At 57.8% G+C, this 21,595-nt stretch overlaps 5 protein-coding genes across 5 annotated transcripts; 1 reads left to right on the top strand and 4 right to left on the bottom strand.

The window, feature by feature from the left end:
• Positions 1-229: 229 nt before the first annotated feature.
• Positions 230-2,395, bottom strand: EHS24_006843 (uncharacterized protein; the record flags this gene model as incomplete). The annotated part of the gene is made up of 4 exons (XM_028622243.1): positions 230-1,616; positions 1,672-1,777; positions 1,841-2,329; positions 2,383-2,395. The coding sequence occupies 4 exons, from the start codon at positions 2,393-2,395 to the stop codon at positions 230-232; spliced, it is 1,995 nt and encodes a 664-aa protein (XP_028477135.1).
• Positions 2,396-3,601: 1,206 nt separating this feature from the next.
• Positions 3,602-7,324, top strand: EHS24_006842 (uncharacterized protein; the record flags this gene model as incomplete). The annotated part of the gene is made up of 3 exons (XM_028622242.1): positions 3,602-3,976; positions 4,023-6,885; positions 6,933-7,324. The coding sequence occupies 3 exons, from the start codon at positions 3,602-3,604 to the stop codon at positions 7,322-7,324; spliced, it is 3,630 nt and encodes a 1,209-aa protein (XP_028477134.1).
• Positions 7,325-10,445: 3,121 nt separating this feature from the next.
• EHS24_006841 (uncharacterized protein) lies at positions 10,446-13,107 on the bottom strand (the record flags this gene model as incomplete). Its single annotated transcript, XM_028622241.1, has 8 exons — positions 10,446-11,396; positions 11,453-11,708; positions 11,756-11,822; positions 11,884-12,020; positions 12,069-12,139; positions 12,221-12,487; positions 12,577-12,603; positions 12,661-13,107. 8 exons carry the CDS (start codon positions 13,105-13,107, stop codon positions 10,446-10,448), a joined length of 2,223 nt encoding a protein of 740 aa, XP_028477133.1.
• A 2,581-nt stretch (positions 13,108-15,688) lies between these two features.
• Positions 15,689-18,262, bottom strand: EHS24_006840 (uncharacterized protein; the record flags this gene model as incomplete). The annotated part of the gene is made up of 5 exons (XM_028622240.1): positions 15,689-17,830; positions 17,950-17,989; positions 18,062-18,080; positions 18,138-18,173; positions 18,226-18,262. The coding sequence occupies 5 exons, from the start codon at positions 18,260-18,262 to the stop codon at positions 15,689-15,691; spliced, it is 2,274 nt and encodes a 757-aa protein (XP_028477132.1).
• Positions 18,263-18,689: 427 nt separating this feature from the next.
• EHS24_006839 (uncharacterized protein) lies at positions 18,690-20,086 on the bottom strand (the record flags this gene model as incomplete). The annotated part of the gene is made up of 5 exons (XM_028622239.1): positions 18,690-18,941; positions 18,989-19,050; positions 19,099-19,374; positions 19,534-19,733; positions 19,899-20,086. 5 exons carry the CDS (start codon positions 20,084-20,086, stop codon positions 18,690-18,692), a joined length of 978 nt encoding a protein of 325 aa, XP_028477131.1.
• Positions 20,087-21,595: the final 1,509 nt, after the last annotated feature.

Genomic DNA, 21,595 nt, shown 5'->3' with positions numbered 1-21,595 from the left:
TCAGCGTCAGTGTACCCAGCTTGCGCGCACTTGCTCGCCCAACACGGTTCCATTGGTCCATGCATTGCTGTAAGGTTGGGTATCCATTCTACTTTGACAGAAGCTAAAACTACGAAGCTGGAAAAATAGGAAATAAAGGTGGTTGGTTGGGTTGGGTAGGGGATGTTTCTCGTCGTTGTCGGTTGGATTTTGGAAACGTTTGATCGAATCTGCTCTTCTCTCTTGTCTCTTAGTCGGCACGGATCCTGGCAAGGAGGACACAGTGCTGGCCACCAGCACTGGGAGCGACCGAGTCGTACGGCCTGAGCTGCTTGGACCGCACGAGGGTGGGGGTCTCGGCCTCCTCCTCGGAGCCGAGGCCGAGCTGGGCACCGTTACCCAGACCCCAAGAGTACAGGTGGCCGGAGCGGGAGACGGCGAGGTTGTGACGGGTTCCCGCGGCGAGCTGGGCGATGGGGTTGACGGTGGGTTCGTCGGACCAGGCGCCGAGCTCGGGGACGACCTCGTACGACTCGGGGATGGGAGGGAAGGCAATGCGGACGGGCTCGGGGACCATGTCGTCGCCGGGAATGTTGACGCCAGCCTGAGCCTCGGCGAGGCTGGCCTGGGCCTCCTCGATGTCCTCCTCGTCGGCGTTGTCGGCGGCCTTGATCTTGTCAAGAGCGGCCTGGGCGTCGACAACCTTCTTCTCCTTGCGGGCCTTCTCCTCGGCGCGGCGCTCCTTGATGCCCTCCTGGGCGGGGTTGTCCGAGGCAAGGCCAAGCTCGTTGGCGTCGCAGCGGCCACAGCCGTAGACCTCGCCGTTGTCGAAGAGGAAGAGCGAGTAGTGCTCACCGGCAGCGACCTGGGTGACCTTGGAGCCGTTGTGGAGAGCAGGCGACAGAGCGTCGACGATGGTGGGGCGGATGACCATGTCGTCGTCCTCGTCGGCGATACCGGTCTGGCGGAAAGTGTTCAGACCCCAGGCGTAGACGATACCGTCCTTGTCGACGGCAAACGAGTGGAACATACCGGCAGCGACGTGGACAATGTTACGCAGACCCAGGCGCTCGGGCTCGAGACCGTTCAACTGACGACGAGCCATGACACGGCGGCCGAGCTGGTTCTGCTGGCCGTTACCCCAGACGTAGACGTGGCCCTCGGAGGTAAGGGCAAGGACGTGGTCGGCACCGCAGGCAACGTCGACAACCTCGACGCGGGCAAGTGCTGGGAGCTCGATGGGAGTGAACTGGAAGGGGGAGTTGCCGGGGACACCGTCAAACCCAAGAAGACCCTCGTTGGAGCGGAACGAGCCCCATGCGCGAACGTCACCCTTGTCCGAGACGGCGACCGAGACACTGTCACCAGCAGCGACCTTGACGGCGCGGAAGTTCTCCTTGACCAGAGCCTCGATGACAAAGGGCCAAGTCTCGTACTCGTCGGCAGGGAGGAAGCCACCGGCGTTCTCCGGGTCGGGGATCTTGGCCGTGTTGCGACCGAGAGCGGCGTTGTCGTTGATACCCCACGAGCGCACCTGGCCCTTCTGGTCAATGGCGAGGGTGTGCATACCACCGGCGGCGATGGTCTCGATGCCGCCAGGCGAGCCGAGCTCGCCCTCCTCGGCCTGCTCCTGGAACCTAGCACAAACATCAGCGTCTATTCTGGGAGTTATACGCTTTGCGTCCAACTCACCACTTGTGCAACTGGGGGCGGGGCTTCTCGTCGAGCTCGTCGGGGCCCAGACCAAACTGGCCCATGTCACCGGTACCCCAAACAAAGACCTGCTTGCCTTCGGACGCTAAGAAATCGATCAGCCGGAGCCACCAGGTGGATTGCAGAATTTGGCGCGCTCAAGACTCACCAGGCAAGGGCAGCTCGTTGAGACGGTTGGTGATCTTGCGGCGCTTGATGGGGGCAGGAGCCTTGGGGGGAGCAGGAGCACGCTCGGCCTTGCGCTTGGGCTCGGGCGACGAGCCGTTGGCCTTGGGCTTGTCCTCGGCGGCGGGGGCGGCCTCGCTCTCGGCCTCGCTCTCGGGCTCGGAAACGGGCGTCTTCTCCTTCTTCTCCTTCTTCGCGGCCTTGGGCTTAGCAGCGGCGGCCTTGGTGGCCTTGGGCTTTGCGGCAGCAGCCTTGGTGGCCTTGGCCTTGGGCTTGTCAGCGGCGGCCTTGTCCTTCTTGTCGGCAGCCTTGGCCTTGGGCTTCGGCTTTGCGGCAGCCTTTGCCGCAGCAGCCTTGGGAGCAGCCTTGCCGGCGGGCTTGGCCTTGGCCGCAGATGCAGATGCCTTGGCCGACTTGGCTCCCGGCTTGGAGGCGGCCTTCTGGTTGGCCTTGGTCGCGGGCTTGGATGTGGCTGGGAGATGGGTTAGCAAGAGTAAATAATATTTTGTGGCGGGGGGGACGCACTCTTGGGAGCCATCGTGGGGCAGAGTTTTGAAGGAGAGTGGCTGTGATGGGCGTGTCAGACTTCAAGCTGTGTATCGAGCACAGAATAGATGCTTACAGTGGGAGAGCTCTGCAAGGGACTAGACGACGATATACCAAAGGGTTTGCCACGACACAGAGATGATTTGGGATGGGGAGGTGGGGGGGGGGGGGGGGGGGGGGGGGGGGAGCGCTGTGTTTACTTGGAATGGGTCGGCGAGTGAGTTGAACAAAACCCAAAGGGGGTGGACCAGACAACAATAATCACAATGCAAATGACGTCGTTGAGCGATCAGTGCCCCCAGAGCGGTTTTCTTTGTTTGTATGGCGTTTGGATCAGATCCGCGACCCAATTGTTATGTTTTGCGAGTCAGCATTGCATGTGCTGCCTTGCATGTTTGCATTGCATCTTGTATGAAGAGCATGGTCTCGCTGCAGCCTTTGACGAACCATTTGGAACTGTTGGCCCATGCACAATGCAGCAGGAAGAACAAATACGGGCTAGCTCTCCAAGTCTCTCACGGTGCACGTACAGTGGGCGCTAGTGGGCACGGCGTGCACACGTGGAAAACATCATTACGTAAATTGTTGCCACCTTTTCCGTGACGTGTGCAATAAAAGACTGTGAAAAGGGGAAACGCGTCAACGCGGTGAGGGAGTGCGCCCGTGCCTGGAAATGCGACGCGAGGCAATATTTGGTCCCGGCCGCCCCCCGTCCGGCTGCCCAGGATTGTGTGCCTGGCCAGCTGGTGGCGTCGTCCCTTTGCGCGCGCGGTCTTCCCTGGCCCCCCCTCTCCCCCCACCACACAGCCCACGCGTCGCCCCCCGCCGCGGCTGCGCGGCTGCTGCCCACACAGAAACACACACACACACCGTCAACTCCGGTCAACCGCTGCTGAGAGTCTTCTCTGCTTCTCTCTCACACACACCCGCTTTCATTCCCTTCTTCTCAATCTCAAAAACAAAAAACACCAACGACAACAACGGACTCGTTCTTCTCCCCCCATATAATCCTCCATCTACGCACATCTACAAAACATACACGCACACTATCATCAATCGGCCCTGGAGGCCTTGGCCTAGTCTCCCACACCCCGGCACATTCCACAACTCTCTCTCTCGCTGGAACCACAAACAAACCCACTACGGGCCACCACTCTCATCGCTCGACGCGTCTGCCTCCGTCTCCACCGCACTCGCCATGCCTGCCTCCCCGGCAGTTACTCCCGGCGCATCTGCGCGCCGCCCAACGTTCTCCGAGGACGATGGCAGTTGTGCATGTCGTTCGCCCAAACGAGCTCGTTCGTCGCCGTCCCCCCGCTCACTCGACTTTGACAAGGTGGGCGACCGCGTAGTTGACTCTGTGCGCACCCCAATTGCTACGCCCCTCCCGCTACCGTCGCGAGCGTCGACAAGGTCTGCAGGAGGAGCAAGCATGGCTCTGGCGTCTGCTCTTGCTGCACCGGCGCCTGGCGAGTGGGGAGACGAAGCGCCTTGTGCGCATCCCGCCACCAGCCCCTGCCGCAGTCCAGCTCGAGACAAGTCTCAGCGTCGTCGTGAATTGTCGGTGCCTTTGGTAAGCTTGATATCTGGTTGTTGACTAAGGCTGACATGGTGTACAGCTGTCGCAATCACTGAGCCACTTTTCTCTTTCTCACTCCACCCCGCCACTGGGAAATGACTTGTGGCCCGAGGCCATGACTCTCGCGAGCTCGAGCACACCGCCCCTGCCGACGCCTTCGACTGTCACCGACACTCCCCGCCGCCTTCCTCACATGCGCAGGATGAACACTCCCGCTCCTCTCGCTCGTGAGCTGACATATCCCAACACGGCACCCATGCCCGTCATTCACTCGTTGTTGGGAAGCCCGTTCAACACCAAGTCGCGTTACCCTTACGACTCGCGCTCTCCTTCTTGGGCCGCACGTGGACCAAAGGAGCCCCAGGGGCTCGTTGTGCAGTGGCAAGACACGGCAGAGTGGATGGAGGACAATGAAAACACAACACTGTCGCCTGGCCAACTTCGCGCCCGCCCAAGCTCGAGCTCGGACGAAGGAAGTGAAGGTTGCGCCAGTGCGTCTTCCTTCCTTTCCTCTGAGCGTTACGCTGCCAAGCAGTCTATGCGACAGACGGTAGGCATCTGGGACGATGAGCCCAATCTCTTTGGCGACGCCGACCACCACAACCCGGCAACACCAAACAGGCAATTGTTTGCTCCCAAGGGCAAAGGGTCGGCTTTTTCCGCCCGCGTTCTTAGCCCCGTCCTCACTCCTCCTTTCCCAACCCGGATTCTCCCTGGCTCCAGTAGCGAGGAAGACTCGCCCGTGCAGCCATTTAGGCTTGCCCGCATGCCGTCACCAAACTTGGGAGCAAGCACCTCCGCCGACCCCATCCCCATGCGCTCCCCTTCGGCTGGCAGTTTCCTGCCACGTCGCGTCAACTCTGCCCGACGCGCCGTCGATAGTCGCCAACGCGGAACCACTCGCGGCGTCACCTATGATGGCTTCCTTAGCGTCTCGGACGCTCCTCTCCTGGGCCAAAGGAGGACCTCGGAGCCCAACTCGCACAGCACCGGCGACGCATTTGCTGCCTTCCTTGCTAGGTGTGGCGGAGAGCGCGCGACCCAGAGCGAGCTGTGCTCCACCAACCACCGGCGGGGAAGCCCACAACCACCCGACCTCTCGAGCGAACCCAACGACCTTGACCTGGACCTGTCGCCCCTGCGTTCGCTTGCCCGCTCGACCGTGCCGTCCTTACCCAACAGGCCATTGCCAGCCGGCCTTCCGTCGTCGCCCTCTGCTCCTACACTCGGACTGAGGTCTCGTCTCGACAAGCGCAACGGCGTGACGCCAAAGGCGGTTAAAGCCACTCCTACACGCTCGCAATCTGCTCGAATCCCACCTCGTCCCAAGATTCACCGCGGTGTGACCGATTCTTCCGTCCCGACTTTTGGCACTCCAGTCTCGCAGCTCTTTGGCGACGACAAGCCTTCTCCTGCGGCATTTGCCTCCACCGGACTTATGAAGAAGAAGGGCGGCCGGATGATGAGTCTGCCCCGGTTCCAGCAGATGGTCAAGACTCGAAGCTGGACCCCTGCCAAGACTGAGCCCGAAGCCGCCGCTGGCACGCTCCATGGGTTCAGCACCGACACTGAAGAAATCCAGCTGGATGACTCGGACGAGCCGGACCAGCTGTCTCCTATCCGACCCTTCCGGTCGGCGCCATTCCGACGCACGGGCCACACGCGCGTAAACTCTACGGCCAGTGACATCACCGCGACTTCCCCCTTCCGTCGACCCGTTGGGGCTGGTCATGCACGCATGTCCTCCACCGCAAGTAGTATCGGTGGCACGCGTGGACTGCGCCGTAAGGGTAGTTCGATGTTCAACTCTTCGGGCAGCATTGGCAGCGCTGCCGACATGGTCAGCGACAACGGATCCCCAGCAACGCCCACCAAGGCCCTGCCCTTTATCCCTGTGCAACCCAAGTTTGGCATCTCGACTCCGTCCCCGACGGTGTCGCGTACCTGCTACCCCTTTGACCGCCGCATGTCCATCGACTCTACCTCATCGCCGACTGGTACCCCCATGGCGAGCACTGGTGGTCGTATGCGAGTCTTGTCACGCGGGCCGATCGTCCGTGCGTCTAACCCTATGCTTGCTTCCACATTCCGCGCGCACAGCAGTGGTGGCCCCGGGCCGGCCGGTCCTGTGCCCAGCACGCCAGCGGTGGACTCCGCCTTTGCCGAGACGTTCATGACCGACGCCGCACGCGCCGCTGGCGCCGGTCGCTTTGAGCGCGATTTCACCCTGGTTCAAGCTCTGGGCAGTGGCGAGTTCAGCAGCGTCTGGAAGGTGCGACACAAGAATGACGGTGACCTTTGGGCAATCAAAACTGGCCGCACGTACACTGGCCATAAGAATCGCCTCCGACAGCTTGAAGAGGTCTCCATTCTCAAGCAGCTCTCGCACAACCCCCACCCGGGCATTGTCAAGTATTCCGACTCGTGGGAGCAAGGTGGCCGACTGTACATCCGCACCGAACTCGCTGAATGTGGCGACCTCGCGCGCTACCTCGGTTCTCTTGGCGACACCAGTGGCCTGGATGAAGGCCGCGTGTGGAAGATGCTCGTGGAGCTCAGCTCGGCTCTTGAGTTTATCCACAACAATGGCATCCTCCACCTGGACTTTAAGCCGTCCAACGTACTCCTCACGCGTGAAGGTTCCCTCAAGGTCGCCGACTTTGGCATGAGCATCTTCCTCCACCCGCACGGCACTTCGGCAAGCCGCTGCCCCACCCCAACCTATGACGACCCGCAGGAGGTGCCGCTGTTCCCCAGCCCTCTTCTCGACCGCGAGCTCGAGGGTGACAGGGAGTATCTCTGTCCCGAGGTCCTCCACGACGCCGCACCTGGCCCCGAGGCAGATGTCTACAGCCTAGGCATTCTGGTCCTCGAGGCCGCTCTCAACATTGCCCTTCCATCGAGTAAGTCGGTCTGCCCTCAGATATGGCCCTCAACTTACCGTTCCCAGATGGCGAATCTTGGATCAAGCTCCGTAACGATGATTTTTCCGATATTGACGAACACTACGTTGAACGCGGACACGACCCCGACCTGGCCGCCATTGTGGCCACTGCTCCCGGTGACCCACTCCCACCCGCCGTCTCGGCAATCCTGGTGGGCACCGTCAAGCACATGATGGCTGCCGAGCCCAGCTACCGCATGACACTGGCTGAGCTCGGCGTACTGGGTCCCATGGTCCGGACGCGTGACGCGATGATGACCGACGACGATGATGACGACGACGATGATAATGATGAAGGAAACCGGAAGAGGAGAAGAAGAAGGAGGGCAGGACCGCCCCTCGCGGACGAAGAGGAGGGGTGGATCGAATACGTCCTCGGAGAAGCACCATACAATTAGTTTAAATATCAACCACCTCAATCGCGACCACAACAACCCAACAATCAACCAACAACTTGCATATTCTGAGCTATAATGTTAAATCAAGCGACCGTGTATCTATCTATCTCAAAAGCAGAGTGTGTTGCAGGTGCCACGTGTGCCACTGATCACTGATGAGCTGCAATAGTCTGCTGAGCAGTGGAACTGGGTACGATCACAAAGGGCACATTCCTCGCAACCTTAGTGCCACCCTCTGCTTTGCGACATGGCCTGCCAAGAGCACGGCCTTGTTCCAGTCGTTTCACTAGATGAACGGTGGCGCATAGCGCGTATAGCGTGACAGTCGCGTGCTGGGTACGGGTATGCTCCTGAACCTTAATGACCCAACCAAAACTGGCGATCAATGCAGAAGGGATAAGGACGGCTGAAAGGGAAATCGGCAGGGATTACAAGGAGATTTAAAGTCCAAGTTGATCCCGAGTTTCCAGCGACCAGTTGAATCAGATATGGTCTATATCCCAAATGGGGACGACATCGGTCGGCTGTGCGAGTACACAGGAAGGTTGATGATAGGGCGATTGGGACCAGGGAAACCGACGGGTCGTTTCCTGGTGATCCATCCCAGGCGACCAAGCAGTGATGAGGCGGCCGCCTGGTCGTCCTGGTCTTCCTGGTCCTCCCACCAACTTGCCCGTCTGAACCACCATACCACCCATACCCTCAAGCCATGGTGCACGCCAGCTCGCCCCGCCGCCGCCATGTACGCCCGCAAACGGGGCAGCCGACGTGTACAAGACATCTACGGCTGCAAGGGTGGACGCTCAGATCCCCGCCAAACGCGTCGCCACACGAACCGAACGACGACCCGACCCGAAAGGGGCGAACGGTGAGTTGACTATATACATCCTATACACCGCCATCTATCCATCCATCCATCTATCCATCCTCCTCCAGCCATCCCGGACCCACTGCGGACTACGCGGAAAAATAAAAATAAAATAATCACCAAAAAATGATCAAGAAAATGGGCGTGCGGAAAGCCCTGTGGCACGGAAACGCACGGACCGCCTCCCGATCTCAAGCCCGTCTGCGCCACAGCCGTAGCGCGTGCTCGCTGTTCGCTGTTCACTGTTCGCGTCTCGCGTCTCGGGTTTCGTGGTGGGCCTGCGGGCCTGCGCATCCCGCCGCGGCGTTGGCATGCCAGCATGTCAGCGTGTACGCATGGCGGCGTCCGGCACACGGCGTCTTGGTCGGCGTGTTCTGTTTCTCTACGCCGCCGCCGCCGCCGCCGCCCCACCGAGCGCCGGCCAAGCCACCTATACGGTAAAGCAATATTCAACAGCAACAGCAATTTCTACTACTGTACTGTACTGTACAGTTGGCACGGGTCTCGGTTCCTACACTTCGGTTGTTGCGAGGCTGGAACACCCGGAACACCGAACTGTCAAGACCGGGAAGCTGCTGGCGCCGCCAAGGCTTGCGCCTGGCCACCACCGCCATGTCGTCCGGTCCGGCTAGTGGCATGTCTATGTACCTAGAGGGTGCAAACCAGCTCACCTTCAGGTTTGTCACCACCTTCCTCCACGTCCACTGGATGTGCCATACTGCAGGGCGGGACCTAGTAGGAGGTTGGGGCAGTGGGCAGTGGAGATAGTACTTGTGGCCGAATCTCAAACCAATGTCCCTACTTTTATTAGCAACGGTGACAGTGGTGCTTTGATTTAGCACTACTGGTCTCGATATGTGCTATGTGGAGGCAAAAGGTTGAGGCTTTGCCCATTGCGGCCTTCGACCCCCTTCCTACCAGTGTTGGTTCTTCATTCCGGAATATTTAGTCGGTATATCCCGAGGAATCGAACCTCAACCCCCCAGACTCCTTCAGGCAGTGCTCAATAATTTATGGCCCTATTGCCCTACGGACTGTGTTCGTTTATAGGGTGAAACGTGCGGCTATCAGCGAACGGCGGGTTTAGCGACTGATTGGCGCAAGAACATTTAATTCCGCCTCCCACTCTATTTGATTCCGTTGCTAATGACGAAAACGTTGTTAGCTTTTTGTTTCTAATCAATTATGAAGTATTACAAACTATTACCAGTTCACTTCCAGCCTGTTACTCTGTGCATATTGCGTTCAGTGGTGTTCTGCCTCTATGAATGGTACAAGGAAGTATCCTGCATCTATCAGTGCTTTCCGATCAAAAAAGTATGCATGCATGAAGCTGTTCTAAGAGTTAAGGAAGTTAAATAGAAATCTGAGGAGGTATGACTTGATATGTGAATAGGAACCCGTATCTGTCACGCTATTTAATGACTCCAAACCAGTTTTAATTCCGGCCAAGGAGGTATTAATGGTACATGCCTGATTATTGGCAAGGTGTCCCTCAACGTTCCGGTGGACGCCAAAAAGACGCTCAAGGACATCACCGCACATCCATAATCTACATGGACCGGCCGTTCTCAAGATCGATGCGCGCATGAGCCATACACAGATGGAGACTTGCAAAAATCGGGCCACCGCAACCCCCATCGAACTCGTTGTTTGCAGCGACTACTACAACAGTGCAAGGACAGGACAGGCCCCTCGACGCGTCTGTTGTTGGCTTGACCACGTTGTCCCAGTTTACCCGGGGGTGGCGGGGGCGCAGCACCCCGCCACCTGCGTTGGTCTGCGAGGTGCTGCTCACGATAATTAGTTAAAGTGCATTGCACATGTGACGATAAATAGGTAACAAACGCTAGCGGGAAGAAGCTGAAGACAAATGATGATCCGCCAAAGACGGCGCACGGGTGCGACTCACCAGCCCGGTGTGGTATTTCCCGCCGCTTGCAAAAACTACACCATCTGCGTGAAATCTCTCTCATGCACGCCATGCTTGCTGACAAAGAGCGAAACCTAGCGTGGTATTATGATTGAGGTGGGTTGACAAGACATACATGCTCGTCTACATACTACCGATGTCTACGCTTGCCACGCCCGACCCAACTGACCACAGCTTAGCTATTACGAAAGGACTACAGGCGTGTTTATTTTGTTCTGTGTTGATGATATTTTTTTAATTTTATTTTCTGCCGCCATTGGCAGTGCCACCTCGCCTTCCTTACACAGTCTCCCACTATCTCCTCACTGCACTGTACTCCTTTACCACTCAAACGCATCCTCAAAGTACTCGAGCTGGCTGCCGGGAACCTGGTTGTCGCCAGTACCGTACGACTGGGCGATGGCAAGGCGGAGGTCGTCCATCATGGACCATGGACCGCAGCCCAGGACGGCGAGGCGTTCACCACCAACGAGGTGGCGGATGCTCTCCGCCACCAGGTCCTTCATCGCGGGCCTACCACGGAGGATACTGAGGTCCTTGCCATTGTCAGAGTTGCTGGCGCCGTCCGAGTTCTTCTCCGCCCCCTCTGCTCCGGTCACGGCGTCATGCGAGGGCTGGGCTTCCATCTGCGGGATGGCCTCCACCACGGCATCGGGCGTGGCGCCCTCCTCCTGCGAAATGTAGAGACGGACATTGGCGGTACCGGTGTGGCGAGGCGAGAGCTCGTTGGCAACAACGTCTGCGGCGTACTGCGAGTTCTTGACGACCCACACGACCGAGACATTGCGGTGGCCCTCCTTGCAAAGAGCGTACAGGTAAGGAAGCACAGCGGTGACTCCACTTCCACCGGCAATGAGGAGGACATGGTCGTAGTTGCCAACTGGGTGCTTGCAACCGTATGGGCCCTCGAGGAGGACGCGCATGTTGAGGTCTCCCCCTTGGACCCGCTTGATACGGCGAGCGAGACGACCCGTGGCGCCGTTCTGTGCCGCCATGAGGAAATGGAGAGTTGTGCTCTTGCCGTCCGCGCTCTTGGTCCAAGATGCGAGTGTGAACGGGTGGTTCTCCCACGGCGCAAAAGAACGAGGCGTGTACAAGAAATAGTAGCTGCCAGGCTTGGGGCTGATCGGGATCGACGACTCGACCGAGAGACGGATGAGTCCCGAGTCGGACGTGTTGGTCATGCGCGCAACAGTGTTTCTACCACCCGAGCGGAAGGTCTTGTAAGACAGAACGAGGACGCGGACGATGCGGAGCACGCGGTCGAAGAGCTGGCGTGTGTCAATTTCAACGTGCAAAACATGGGCCGTAGGCAGTGTTTACGTACCCAGATAGCGACACAGGCCCAGAGCCAGCCATCGTACTCGCCGTCAAAGATCTTGACGTGGTAGAAGAGGAGGATTAGGGTGGCAAGTGCCATCATAATGTGAAGCATGAGGAAGGTCTCGTACATCCTCTCGCGGAAAGGGCGGATGGCCAAGGGGAGCATCATGCACATGACCACAGTGGCGAACACGCCCATCGCCCAGTACTCGTATGCGAACATTGAGGGAAGATAGTCCAGCTCGAGCCAGGTGTAAGCACTGGTTATGGTCAGTTTGAGGGATAAACGAAGTTCAGATATACACACGCAGAGTGCACAATAGCCTGAACAGTAGCGACGCGAGCTGCCCAACGGTGGAAGACATTGGTCGACTCTGAAACCCGTCAGTCCCAATGACTGGATTGAGTGGTTGGCCACAGCAGTGGCAAACTCACGGTAAGACCATCCAGTCAGCCAAATGAGAACGTCGTTACGGCCGGCAAGGATCCAGAGAAGCGGCATGTTGTAGAACGCCATGATTCCCGTGCGGTCGGCCACGTACCGCCAGAGCTGGATGCTCTTTGACGACCAGCTGTTTGGTCAGTGCCAGCTTCTCTCAGTTCCACATCTCAGTACCCACTACATGTTTTCGACAAAGAGCTCGTAGCCTGTGCAGGTGAAAATGAGGTTGAGGGCAACATAAATGAAGACCTATTTCGTCAGCGTCTGAACATTGTTGTTGGTTGTGGTGAGAGGGGGAGGGTGAAGGTGGGGGGACTCAGTCCTGCTCACCAGAATGGCCTGGATACGCGTCGGAATGGAAAGCCAGCCCCAAGGCTGCATGTGCCTGTAACCGAATGTGGCAGGTACCGCGATGCGGCGAAGGTACCAGGTGTAGACTTTGGAGATGAGGGTGTCGCGAACGGGAGCGCCAAGATGCATGTCCTCGGGGTCGCCTCGGTTGACATGCTTTGACAAGGCTGCGAAGAGACGGTTGCCGGTGCCGATGACGAGCATAATTCCGAGGAGCAGGTACATGGTCCAGCCGTAGGCGTGGTGCTGTGAGGTGTCAGATGGGAGACGTCAAGGTGGTGAATTCATAAACAATGATATTGTGCCTGTTTAAAAGGTGCAAAAATGCCACTCACTTGTCTCATCTCAAGGGCCCAGACGAGCTAGAAATCTGTCAGCGTTTTTGACAGCAAACACGAGACTTGACAAAGGACACAAACCTCGGTCCTGAGACCAGCATCGAAGTTGTTTTGGGCGATAAGGACAGTAGAATTGTACATGGGTAGGAGGTTGGCGGTGTCACGAACGTCGACGTTGACGACAGCAGATTTGTTGATCTCGGCGCGCACAGATTCCACCGTTGGTATGCTAGGGACGTCACCATATTGTTTGGCATACGAAGCAAAGAGCTCCCATCCTCCATCGACTGAGAACTTGGTGGCTGGGCAGTAGGTGTCCATGCAGAGCACAGTCGAGGTCATGTAGTCCTTTGACGCGACGAGACCGGGGTAGTAGTCCAGAGTGGGGTCGCTGTCGCCAAAGGTGACCGAACCGATAGCATCGCTGCACGCCGACCAGCAGAGGCCGTCCGAGTCTTTGAGTGTGGCGACATTCCCAGCAGCGACGGTGCTGGCGAACGCCAGGGATACCGCAACCACTCTGAGCATAGTTGAAGGCATTTTTATGTTGGAGTGCTGCGGGCGGGGTGATCTGGTGGGGTCCAGTGGGGACGGGTCAGGTATTCCCACTCTCGCTGGGGCCCTGCTTTAAAGAAGAGTGGACATCGGCGGAGTGGCTAATACCCACGGTGCCACCTTTGATGTGCAATGCGGTTCGCAACGCACCCAGGCACCATCGGCCGAATCAGCTTGGAAGATGAAGCCCTACATCTCCTACGAAATTTCTTGATGTGCGACCCTCGCGGCGCCTAAGAAAGCAACACCAAAGGTCCAACATCGACGCCTCGATGATCCAGACCCACTAGACTGGCCGGAACTCCCTTAGATCACACTGTGATCCTGTGAGTTGTGCCCACTTTCAGGTCGGCCGACAAATGACTAATGCGTGCCCGAAACGTCTCCGAAACTTGTATTCGTTTCTTGTCACCACCTGTTGTCAGGCAATTATAAGTGCTGTCACTTTACCATCTGGACGCCAGTACCACATTGCACTATTATTGCCAAGGGATCCACGTATGCTAAAAAGGTCAACGGTCAGGAATGTGTCAGGATCCCGACCGGAATGCTGCCAATGCCAAGTCTTGCAACAGCGCAACAGTGTCCTTTGCGTCCACTCATGCGCAGTCGGCCGAGGGTTTCCTCATAACGATAGCGCCATCTCCGCGCCAGAGTCCAGATCCTCCCGAAGCCACCTGAGCACCGTCGGCGAATCCATAGCCGCGCAAAAGCAAGTTTCAGCAAGCTGTTTGAGGTGCAAATGACTGTCCACACTCTCCCTGGGCGGCCGAAGGAACGGATGAGACGTTCTAGCCACAATGGCAGTACAGCAGAATGAAATGGACCGCAGCAGAAAGGCGGCTGACCTTTCTTTCTGTTCTACTCACACAGACTTTTTTAGTCATTGTCGGCATTCTCCAGCTCCTCGTTCCATGGTACCCCGTGGCGCCCTGGTAATCTGATAATGGAAATTCGGCATCCCTCTCTCCGGGACCCGCAAGTCGGCCGATTACCGTCTCACCCGAAGGCTGTGATTCGATACCATTGTCTGTGTCTGATGGAGGCTCCGCCCGCTTCACACCAAGTTATGAGCACATGCCCTGGATCGACAAACTCGCCCCCTCGCCAGCCCCAGGCGAATGTGATGCCTGTCATTCGCAACACCGTCCCCAACTGCCCGGTGTTCCGACGGTGATGAGGAGACGGCTCGAGCACAGCGCGACGTACACTTTGGAACCTTTGCATGGTCTCCAGTTTGGCTGCGAAGCCGACACCGATTGACAAATAGGAAGACCTCGGAGATCAATGGGCGAATGGTTGGGGCTGTTGAGGCTCGCACGCAAAGGGGGCTGAAAGCAACGGCAGGGAGCCTACAGTTCGGCACTCACTCACTGGCTTCCGACCACTTCGGTAGCGAAGTAGACGAGCCTTCATGGGGCAAGCTTGCAAGGGTTGGTGTCCCTGAGATGTAGGTCCCCCGGCTGCCATCGTCGGTAAGGCAGGATGACCCAACAGGCTCCGACACTGGCTCATGTCGGCCTGTCTTCTGTGGGAACAAACTTTGACTTTTGGTTGAAGGAGAACCGCTGCAGCCTGACTCGCTGCTCCACATGCTCCATCACGAGACATGTATTCGGTCCCGAGAAAATAAACCCAACATACAGTTCATATGCTTTACAGCTGTCGGCAGGAGACGGCGGTAGGGACAGGCAACGGGCAGAAGTTGAGGGAAGACACAATATGGTGATTTAGATGTAGATTTTGGGTAGGCTCAGTCCATGGTCAACGTCCAGTGTATCCTTCAGCCTTCGATCCCCCCCCCCCGGCTCCAACATTATTCATGGGATCACGAGATGGTCAGAGCGGGCTGTGGTCAACTTGTTGAGGGGTAGCACTAAGGGGGCAGGTTCCAGAATTGGTTTGGCGAGCCCATACGGTGCGTTGTCGTCACAATGCCCATATGACAGGTGCTTAGCGGTCGTTCCAAAGGCTCGATCGAGACTGTTGCTCGGTCCGCGGCCCTACGGCCCGGCAAGATCAGCACCGGGCATGTGTATCGCAGTCCCGTAGTTGAGAACATGACTCCACGCACTGTCACTGGATTGGAGGGGCCATGGCACGGCTCTCTGTGTGGCAGTTGGGGCGAACCGCCGGACCGCGTACCCTTGTGGACGTCTGTGAACCGGGTGCCGTGGCGTACGTAGTATGCAGTGCCCGATGGTCGGGCCCGGTGTTCCGTCTACTAGGACAGCGAGCACGATAATTCAAGAGGACGGCCGGGGACACGACGTTCTAGAATGTAGGGGGTATAGTCCGTGAAATAACCCGCTAGTGATGCTCCATGTCTTTCTGAGTGACACAAATGGTTTAGGATGGAGTGAGAATGTGCGATCCGTGGTCAAGTACAATCTCTTCCACGATCTCTCGTACGGATTAGCCATGCCTCAATGACATCCAGTCCATCTCCTGTAACTCTGTTCCCAACAGATACGCCTATGCATATTTATTTCTAGGAAATACTGCTACCACTCGACATCCCATTTTGTTGCGGAAAGGATCTTGCGCAGTGCACTTAGAAGACCTTCTCAACCATGGTGACGCCCTCCTCGGCCTCGAGACGGTCGCGGAAGAGCTTGGCGGTGGGCTCGTCGTAAGGAGCGTGGACACCGGCCTTGTTGAGCTTGCCCTCGAGGACGAGCTGGACGGCAAGACCACAGGGGACACCGACAAGCTTGGCCATGGCCGAGGGGCCGCCGTGGCGGTCACCGTACTCCTCGAGCATGGCGACGATGGTCTCCTCGCGGCCGTCGGCGCGGATGACCTCGAAGGTGTGCTGGAGGAGGACAAGGTCGACCTCGCCGTCCTGGAACTGGCACTTGGTCTCGAGGAGAGCCGAGAGCGAGCGCATGAGCGAGCCGGCCTGGGCAACGGGCTCCTCGGCCGAGAGCATGCCGAGCGAGGCAAACTTCTGGAGGATGATCTTGTGCTGGCCAGCGGGGACCGAGGGGAGCGCAAGGATCTTGTCCGAGACGGCGGCGGCGTTGGCCTCGACACCGAAGACCTGGGCCGAGAGCTGGAGCCACGAGAGGGGAGCAGCGCCCTTCTGGAGGAAGTCCTTCTGCGAGTCGTCAAGGAGACCCATGTCGGTCCAGCCCATGACGACCTCACAGAAGCCACCGTAGCGCATGGTGCCGCGGACAAGGTTCTCAACCTCGGGGATGCCGTAGAACTCGCGGAAGACCGACGAGTCGCGGTTGGGGTAAGCAACGAGGTTGTAGGCAGGGGTGAAGTAGTAGGGCTTGGCGAACTTCATGAGCTCGTTGCCGCCGCCGACGGTAGCCTGCTTGCCGTTCTCGAGGTAGACACCAGTGTTGTTGAGGGCCATAAGGACACCAACGGGCGACCACGAGAACTTGTAGCCAAGGGCGTTGTCCGAAGCCGAGGGCTCGGTAAGGCCACCGCAGTACGAGTAGAACGACTTGACCTTGCCACCGGCCTGGTGAATGTCGTTGATGATCTTGACGGCGTAGAGGTGGTCAACTCCGGGGTCAAGACCGATCTCGTTGAAGCAGACGAGGCCGGCGTCCTTGAAGGCCTGGTCAAGCTCGCGCATCTGGGGGTTGATGTACGAGGTGGTGACGACGTGGGCCTTCTCAGCGAGGGCAGCCTCCATGACGGCACGGTGGTGGGTGTAGGGGACGAGCGAGACAACAACGTCGTGGCCCTTGATGGCGGCACGAAGAGCGTCAGGCGACGAGACGTCGACCGAGATGGCAGTGGCGTTGGGGAGACCTGTGGCGAGCGACTCAGCGGTCTCGAGGGTACGGCAAGCAACGGTGAGACCGTGGCCGCGGTCGGTGATGTACTTGGCGGCGGGAGCAGCAACAAGACCCGAGCCGAGGAGGAGGACCTTCTTGTCCGAGCCCTGGCCCGAAGCCTGGCCGGGGCGGACACCACCGAAGACGGGGAGGATGTTCTTGCCGTCCTGGATCATGGCACGGCCGAACTCGGGGAGGACGAAGGCGGCCTTGTGGACCTCGGCGTTGTAGTACTTGCAGCCGGGGATCTCACGGAGGGGGACGTTCATCTGGCGAGTAGGCTCCTTGGAGCAGACGAGGAAGCCCATCGAGCCCGAGGGGTAGGTGGGGATGGTCGAGGTGGCGTACTCGGCAACGGAGAAGATCTTCTTGGTGGTCGCACGGAGCTCCTGGATGAGGGGAAGGTGGAGCCAGATCGACTCGCCCTGGGTCGACATGTGGCCGCCCTCCTTGAGCGCACGGTGGAGGAGGGTGAAGTAAGGAGCCTCGAAGAGAGCGGCGGCAGGGCCAACGGGGTCCGACGAGTCGGTGACAATGACGTCGTACTCGTTCTCGTGCTGGGGAAGGAACTTGAAGCCGTCACCGATGAAGACCTCAACACGGGGGTCCTCGTAACAGGCCGAGAGGGTGGGGAGGTAGAGCTTGGAGACACGGATGACAGCCTCGTCAATGTCGCAAAGGGTGACCTTCTTGACAGTGTCGTGCTTGAGGGCCTCACGAATGACACCACCGTCACCACCGCCGATAACAAGAACGTTCTCGGGGTTGGGGTGCGAGCACATGGGGAGGTGAGTGATCATCTCCTGGTACGAGAACTCGTCACGCTCGGTGACCTGGATGGCACCGTCGAGGACGAGGACGTTGCCGTAAGTCTCCGACTCGAAGACGAGGACATCCTATAATGTTGTCAGCAGTATTCTCTGCACCACTGCAGCCGTTCACTCGAATGCGAATGCTCGCTATCGAGGCTGCGAACGTGGGTTCTTATCGGGGCTAGCTAGAGGACAACACCTACCTGGAAGAGCGACTTCTCGTGGTGGAGGATCTGCTTGACCCTAGGTTTTGGTTAGCTACTACTGCTTGTCTACGGCGCTTGCAAGACCAAGGGGCCTGCTGTTTATGCTCACTTGAGGGTCATAGCCTGACCTGTAAGATAGTCAGTGGAGCTCTTGTGAAAGCGTCATGTTTAGTTGGAAAACTCACCAGGCCACTGGGGCGAGATCTCGCGGAACCAGCCGTCTATGCATGGGTTAGTCGCCGAACTTTGCTATGTTGATGTTGCCGTACGCACCAACGATGGAGGGGTGAGACTTGGGAGCGGCCGACATTTTGGGGATGATGGAGAAGAAAGAAGGAGGATTGCTGCCTGTCTTTAAACTTGGAAATTGTATTGCGGCCGCTCCTCGGACTTCGCGCGAACCCGATGTCTCTGCACCGTCGACTCGTTTGACTGGACGGGGCTCACCGAAATCGCAGGGGTGGGCTTTTAGGTATATCGCATGGCAAATTGACACATCATTCGGTCTGTTTGAATTGACCTTTCTGCCTAATCTAATTCTGCAAGTAAGCGGCGCATAAATGGGTGCAACAGCAAGCACACACATGCACACACCCTCGTCTGCCGACAATTGCCGCACGTTTTTCATCTGCCAACAGCATACATAGGCACAACCTGTACACATCTGCTCGGGTACACACATATTCTTCCCGTTGTCTGTAGATCCCAAGCTTCCAGACTTCTTTCATTACACACAGTTACGCCCTAATACCAACAAGGCGGAGAACCTCTGGAGTCTCCTTGGGCTCCACGAACGGACGGTCGCGGTCATTGGGGTCAAGAGAACCGTCGGGACGCCTGGCCTTGGCTTCAGGGTAGTTCTGCCTTTCGACGGGGATGCGGTTCTGCTGCGGCCAGTGGGTCGTTCCCTTGCGCTTGTTGAAGACGTCGACCTTGGTTTGCAGGTCCTTCTCGCTCATGAGAGAGCGAGGGCAGTAGCAGACGTAGGACTGGTGGTCAGCTGCAGCCCATTGCCCAGTGGTGTACAGATACTCACAGCAAAGCGAGTCTGGGTACCGACAGGCGAGGCGTTCCAATGGATCGTGCGCGAGTCCCACACTGACGGTGTCAGTCGTTGACCTCATGCTGAGACTCATGACAACTCACAGATAAGATCACCCTCGTTGGCGCAAACCTTGACCGACTCGCAGCCCTTCTTGACAAACCAGTCAAAGTCCTCCGGCTTGTACTTGTAGCTGTTCTCATTGACACCGGCGTCCTGCTCAGGCCTGAAGCCGCCAATAGAGTCGAATTGCTCCTGGTGCAACAAGTGCGACCCCTTGAGGACGCAGAGGCCGCCGTCTTGCGGTCCGTTGGGGGCCATGTTGGCAATGCCCTGGTACAGCTGGAAGTGGTCGACCTGGCGGGGGTTCTGGTCCATGTCTGTGTCTGTTAGCCCCACTCAGAAGGAAGTCACTCCTTGGCTATTGCTGTCCGTCCTGCATTCTTCGTCCCAGCGGTCCAGCGCTACGCTCTGCACTCGAGCAGTAACTAGCTCGACGACCAGCTTCCATACAGATCCTCCAATAATGTTGCACTCACGAGGCCATGCCTGGGTCGGCTCAATGTCTGTCCTTCCAGTCTCCTTGTTGATCGGCAGCGAAGTGTTCATGCCATCGAACGAGGCGATGAGGTCGTCCGTGTTCCAGATCTGCTCAAAGACTTCGAGGATCTTTGGCTGTGCGCGGATCTTCCAAACAAAGTCCTCGTGGTTGACGGAGTAGCGGTTGTAGAGACCACCACTGGAAGTGTCAGTTGTTATTCAGGTGGTGCCAATTGGGCCGCCGATCCGGCGGGGAGAGCGGGGAAAGTATGTTGCCCCGCACTGCGCGCCGGTTCATGTACGCGAGACGAGCCGGATGCGAGGAGACCTTCAATGCCTCCCGTCCGATGAAAGCAACACTCACGTCACACCATAGGGCAGATGTTCAGAAGTCCATGTGGAGCGGTCGTCGCGCTTGAACCCATTGGGGAACTTCTCGAGCCAGGTGAGGGCCTCCTCTTGAAACTCCTTGCAGGCGTCCTCAGGAATGACATTGGGGACGACGACAAAACCGTCACGCTCGAGGTCAACAAGGAACTGGGGCTTGGTCATGGTGTGAAGCGGGGTGGTTGATGATGAACAGTGGGAGAGAGTAAGTGTCGTATGGTGTGGAGACGAGGAGGGTGTATTTGAGGAAGGAGGCTGTGGAGAAATGGCCGACGGAGGAGGTGGCGCTTGAACAATGCACCGACGTCGTCACTCTTCGACGTGCTGTCGACGGTGTTTGGGCTCCGGGCTTGAATGCTGAGCAATGTGGCCTCATAGCGATCATAGCTCGTGAGCTTGTGAGCGTTTGCCGTTATTGTGCGGGTGGGGGGAGTGGGGGAGTAGTATGGGAAGACCGCTGTTTGCCGGGCCGCTCCGGTCGGCCATTTCGATGCCCATCTCAAGAACTAGCCGAATAAATGTCCGATGGTCTTGGTGTCTTGGTGTGGGCCATCCATGTCGCCATGGCACTTTGGTCATGTGGGCGTGGGACACATAAATGGCCCTTTAGATTGGAAGTGCGGGATAGGGGTACAATCGCGCAGATCGCTGATCCCGGCAGAGAACCATGGCGGTTGCAGACGGATAAGGGAGGCTGCAGGTGGTCGATGGCTGCCTGCTGACCTGTTGCCTGCTGCGCAGCACTCACATGTGAAGCTATGTTGTCCTTCGGACCGGCGAACCCATAAGGGAGGCTACAGGTGGTCTATGGACGCCTGCTGTGCCCACCTGCCAAGCCAGGTTAGTTATTCGGACCGGCATCCCGCTGTCCGTGTAACCCGGTCTGTTCATCCCATCCGGCGGTCTTGTGAATCGAGCGCTCATCGGTGATGCCCACCATCAGCAATATGGAAAGTCGACATCAAGTCCCACACTTTCGGTATAGTTTTACACACCCCACCAAGTCTGATTGAACCTTCCCGCACAATCACCAGCTTCCTCCGTTCTAACTCAATACCGCCAGCACCGTCTTGAACACAAATGATGTGTGCCCGGTTTCATTTCTCGATGTGTTTCGATGTGTTGTGTTGGCGGCACCAAAACCGCCCACTTCTCTGATTCTCAAGCGAACCTACACAATCACGGGCTAAGGCCATGTTCTGGAGGTCTTGTGGAGAAACACGCTCCCTGGACTGAGCTGTCTTGAACGAGTTAAGATCAGGTGTCTGCATGTCTGACTTAAGGGGTTCTGACGTGTTTGATTTCTTGCAAACAGCCTGAGTGACACTAGCAATAAGTGCATCAAGTTGTTTTTCGGGGATTTTGGGCATTTATCTTCCACGCCGCGACGCTTCCCTTGCACGGAGGGTGCTCCTAAAAAGGGCCTAGCATCATATATCGCGTTGAGCTTACCAAATGGTTCGTGCGTGTCGACAGTGTGAATGAGACCCAACGCGGGTCGCCAGGCTGCCCCTTCGCCATCCAGGCTGCCCCTTCGCCATCACTGTCATCACCAGCCATCAATGTTTTGGGATGGGTCAAACAGGTGATGGGTGGACGGGGGTCTGACTTGAGCAGAGTAGAGGATGGCAGTGGATAAAGTACAGCTCCCCTCTTCAAAAGTTCACCACATCC

The sequence above is a fragment of the Apiotrichum porosum genome, assembly GCF_003942205.1.
Source record: "Apiotrichum porosum strain DSM 27194 chromosome Unknown scaffold_4, whole genome shotgun sequence".
Taxonomy (NCBI): Eukaryota; Fungi; Basidiomycota; class Tremellomycetes; order Trichosporonales; family Trichosporonaceae; genus Apiotrichum; species Apiotrichum porosum.
Note: the sequence above shows the minus strand (reverse complement) of the source record. Positions and strands in the feature narration are given on the sequence as shown.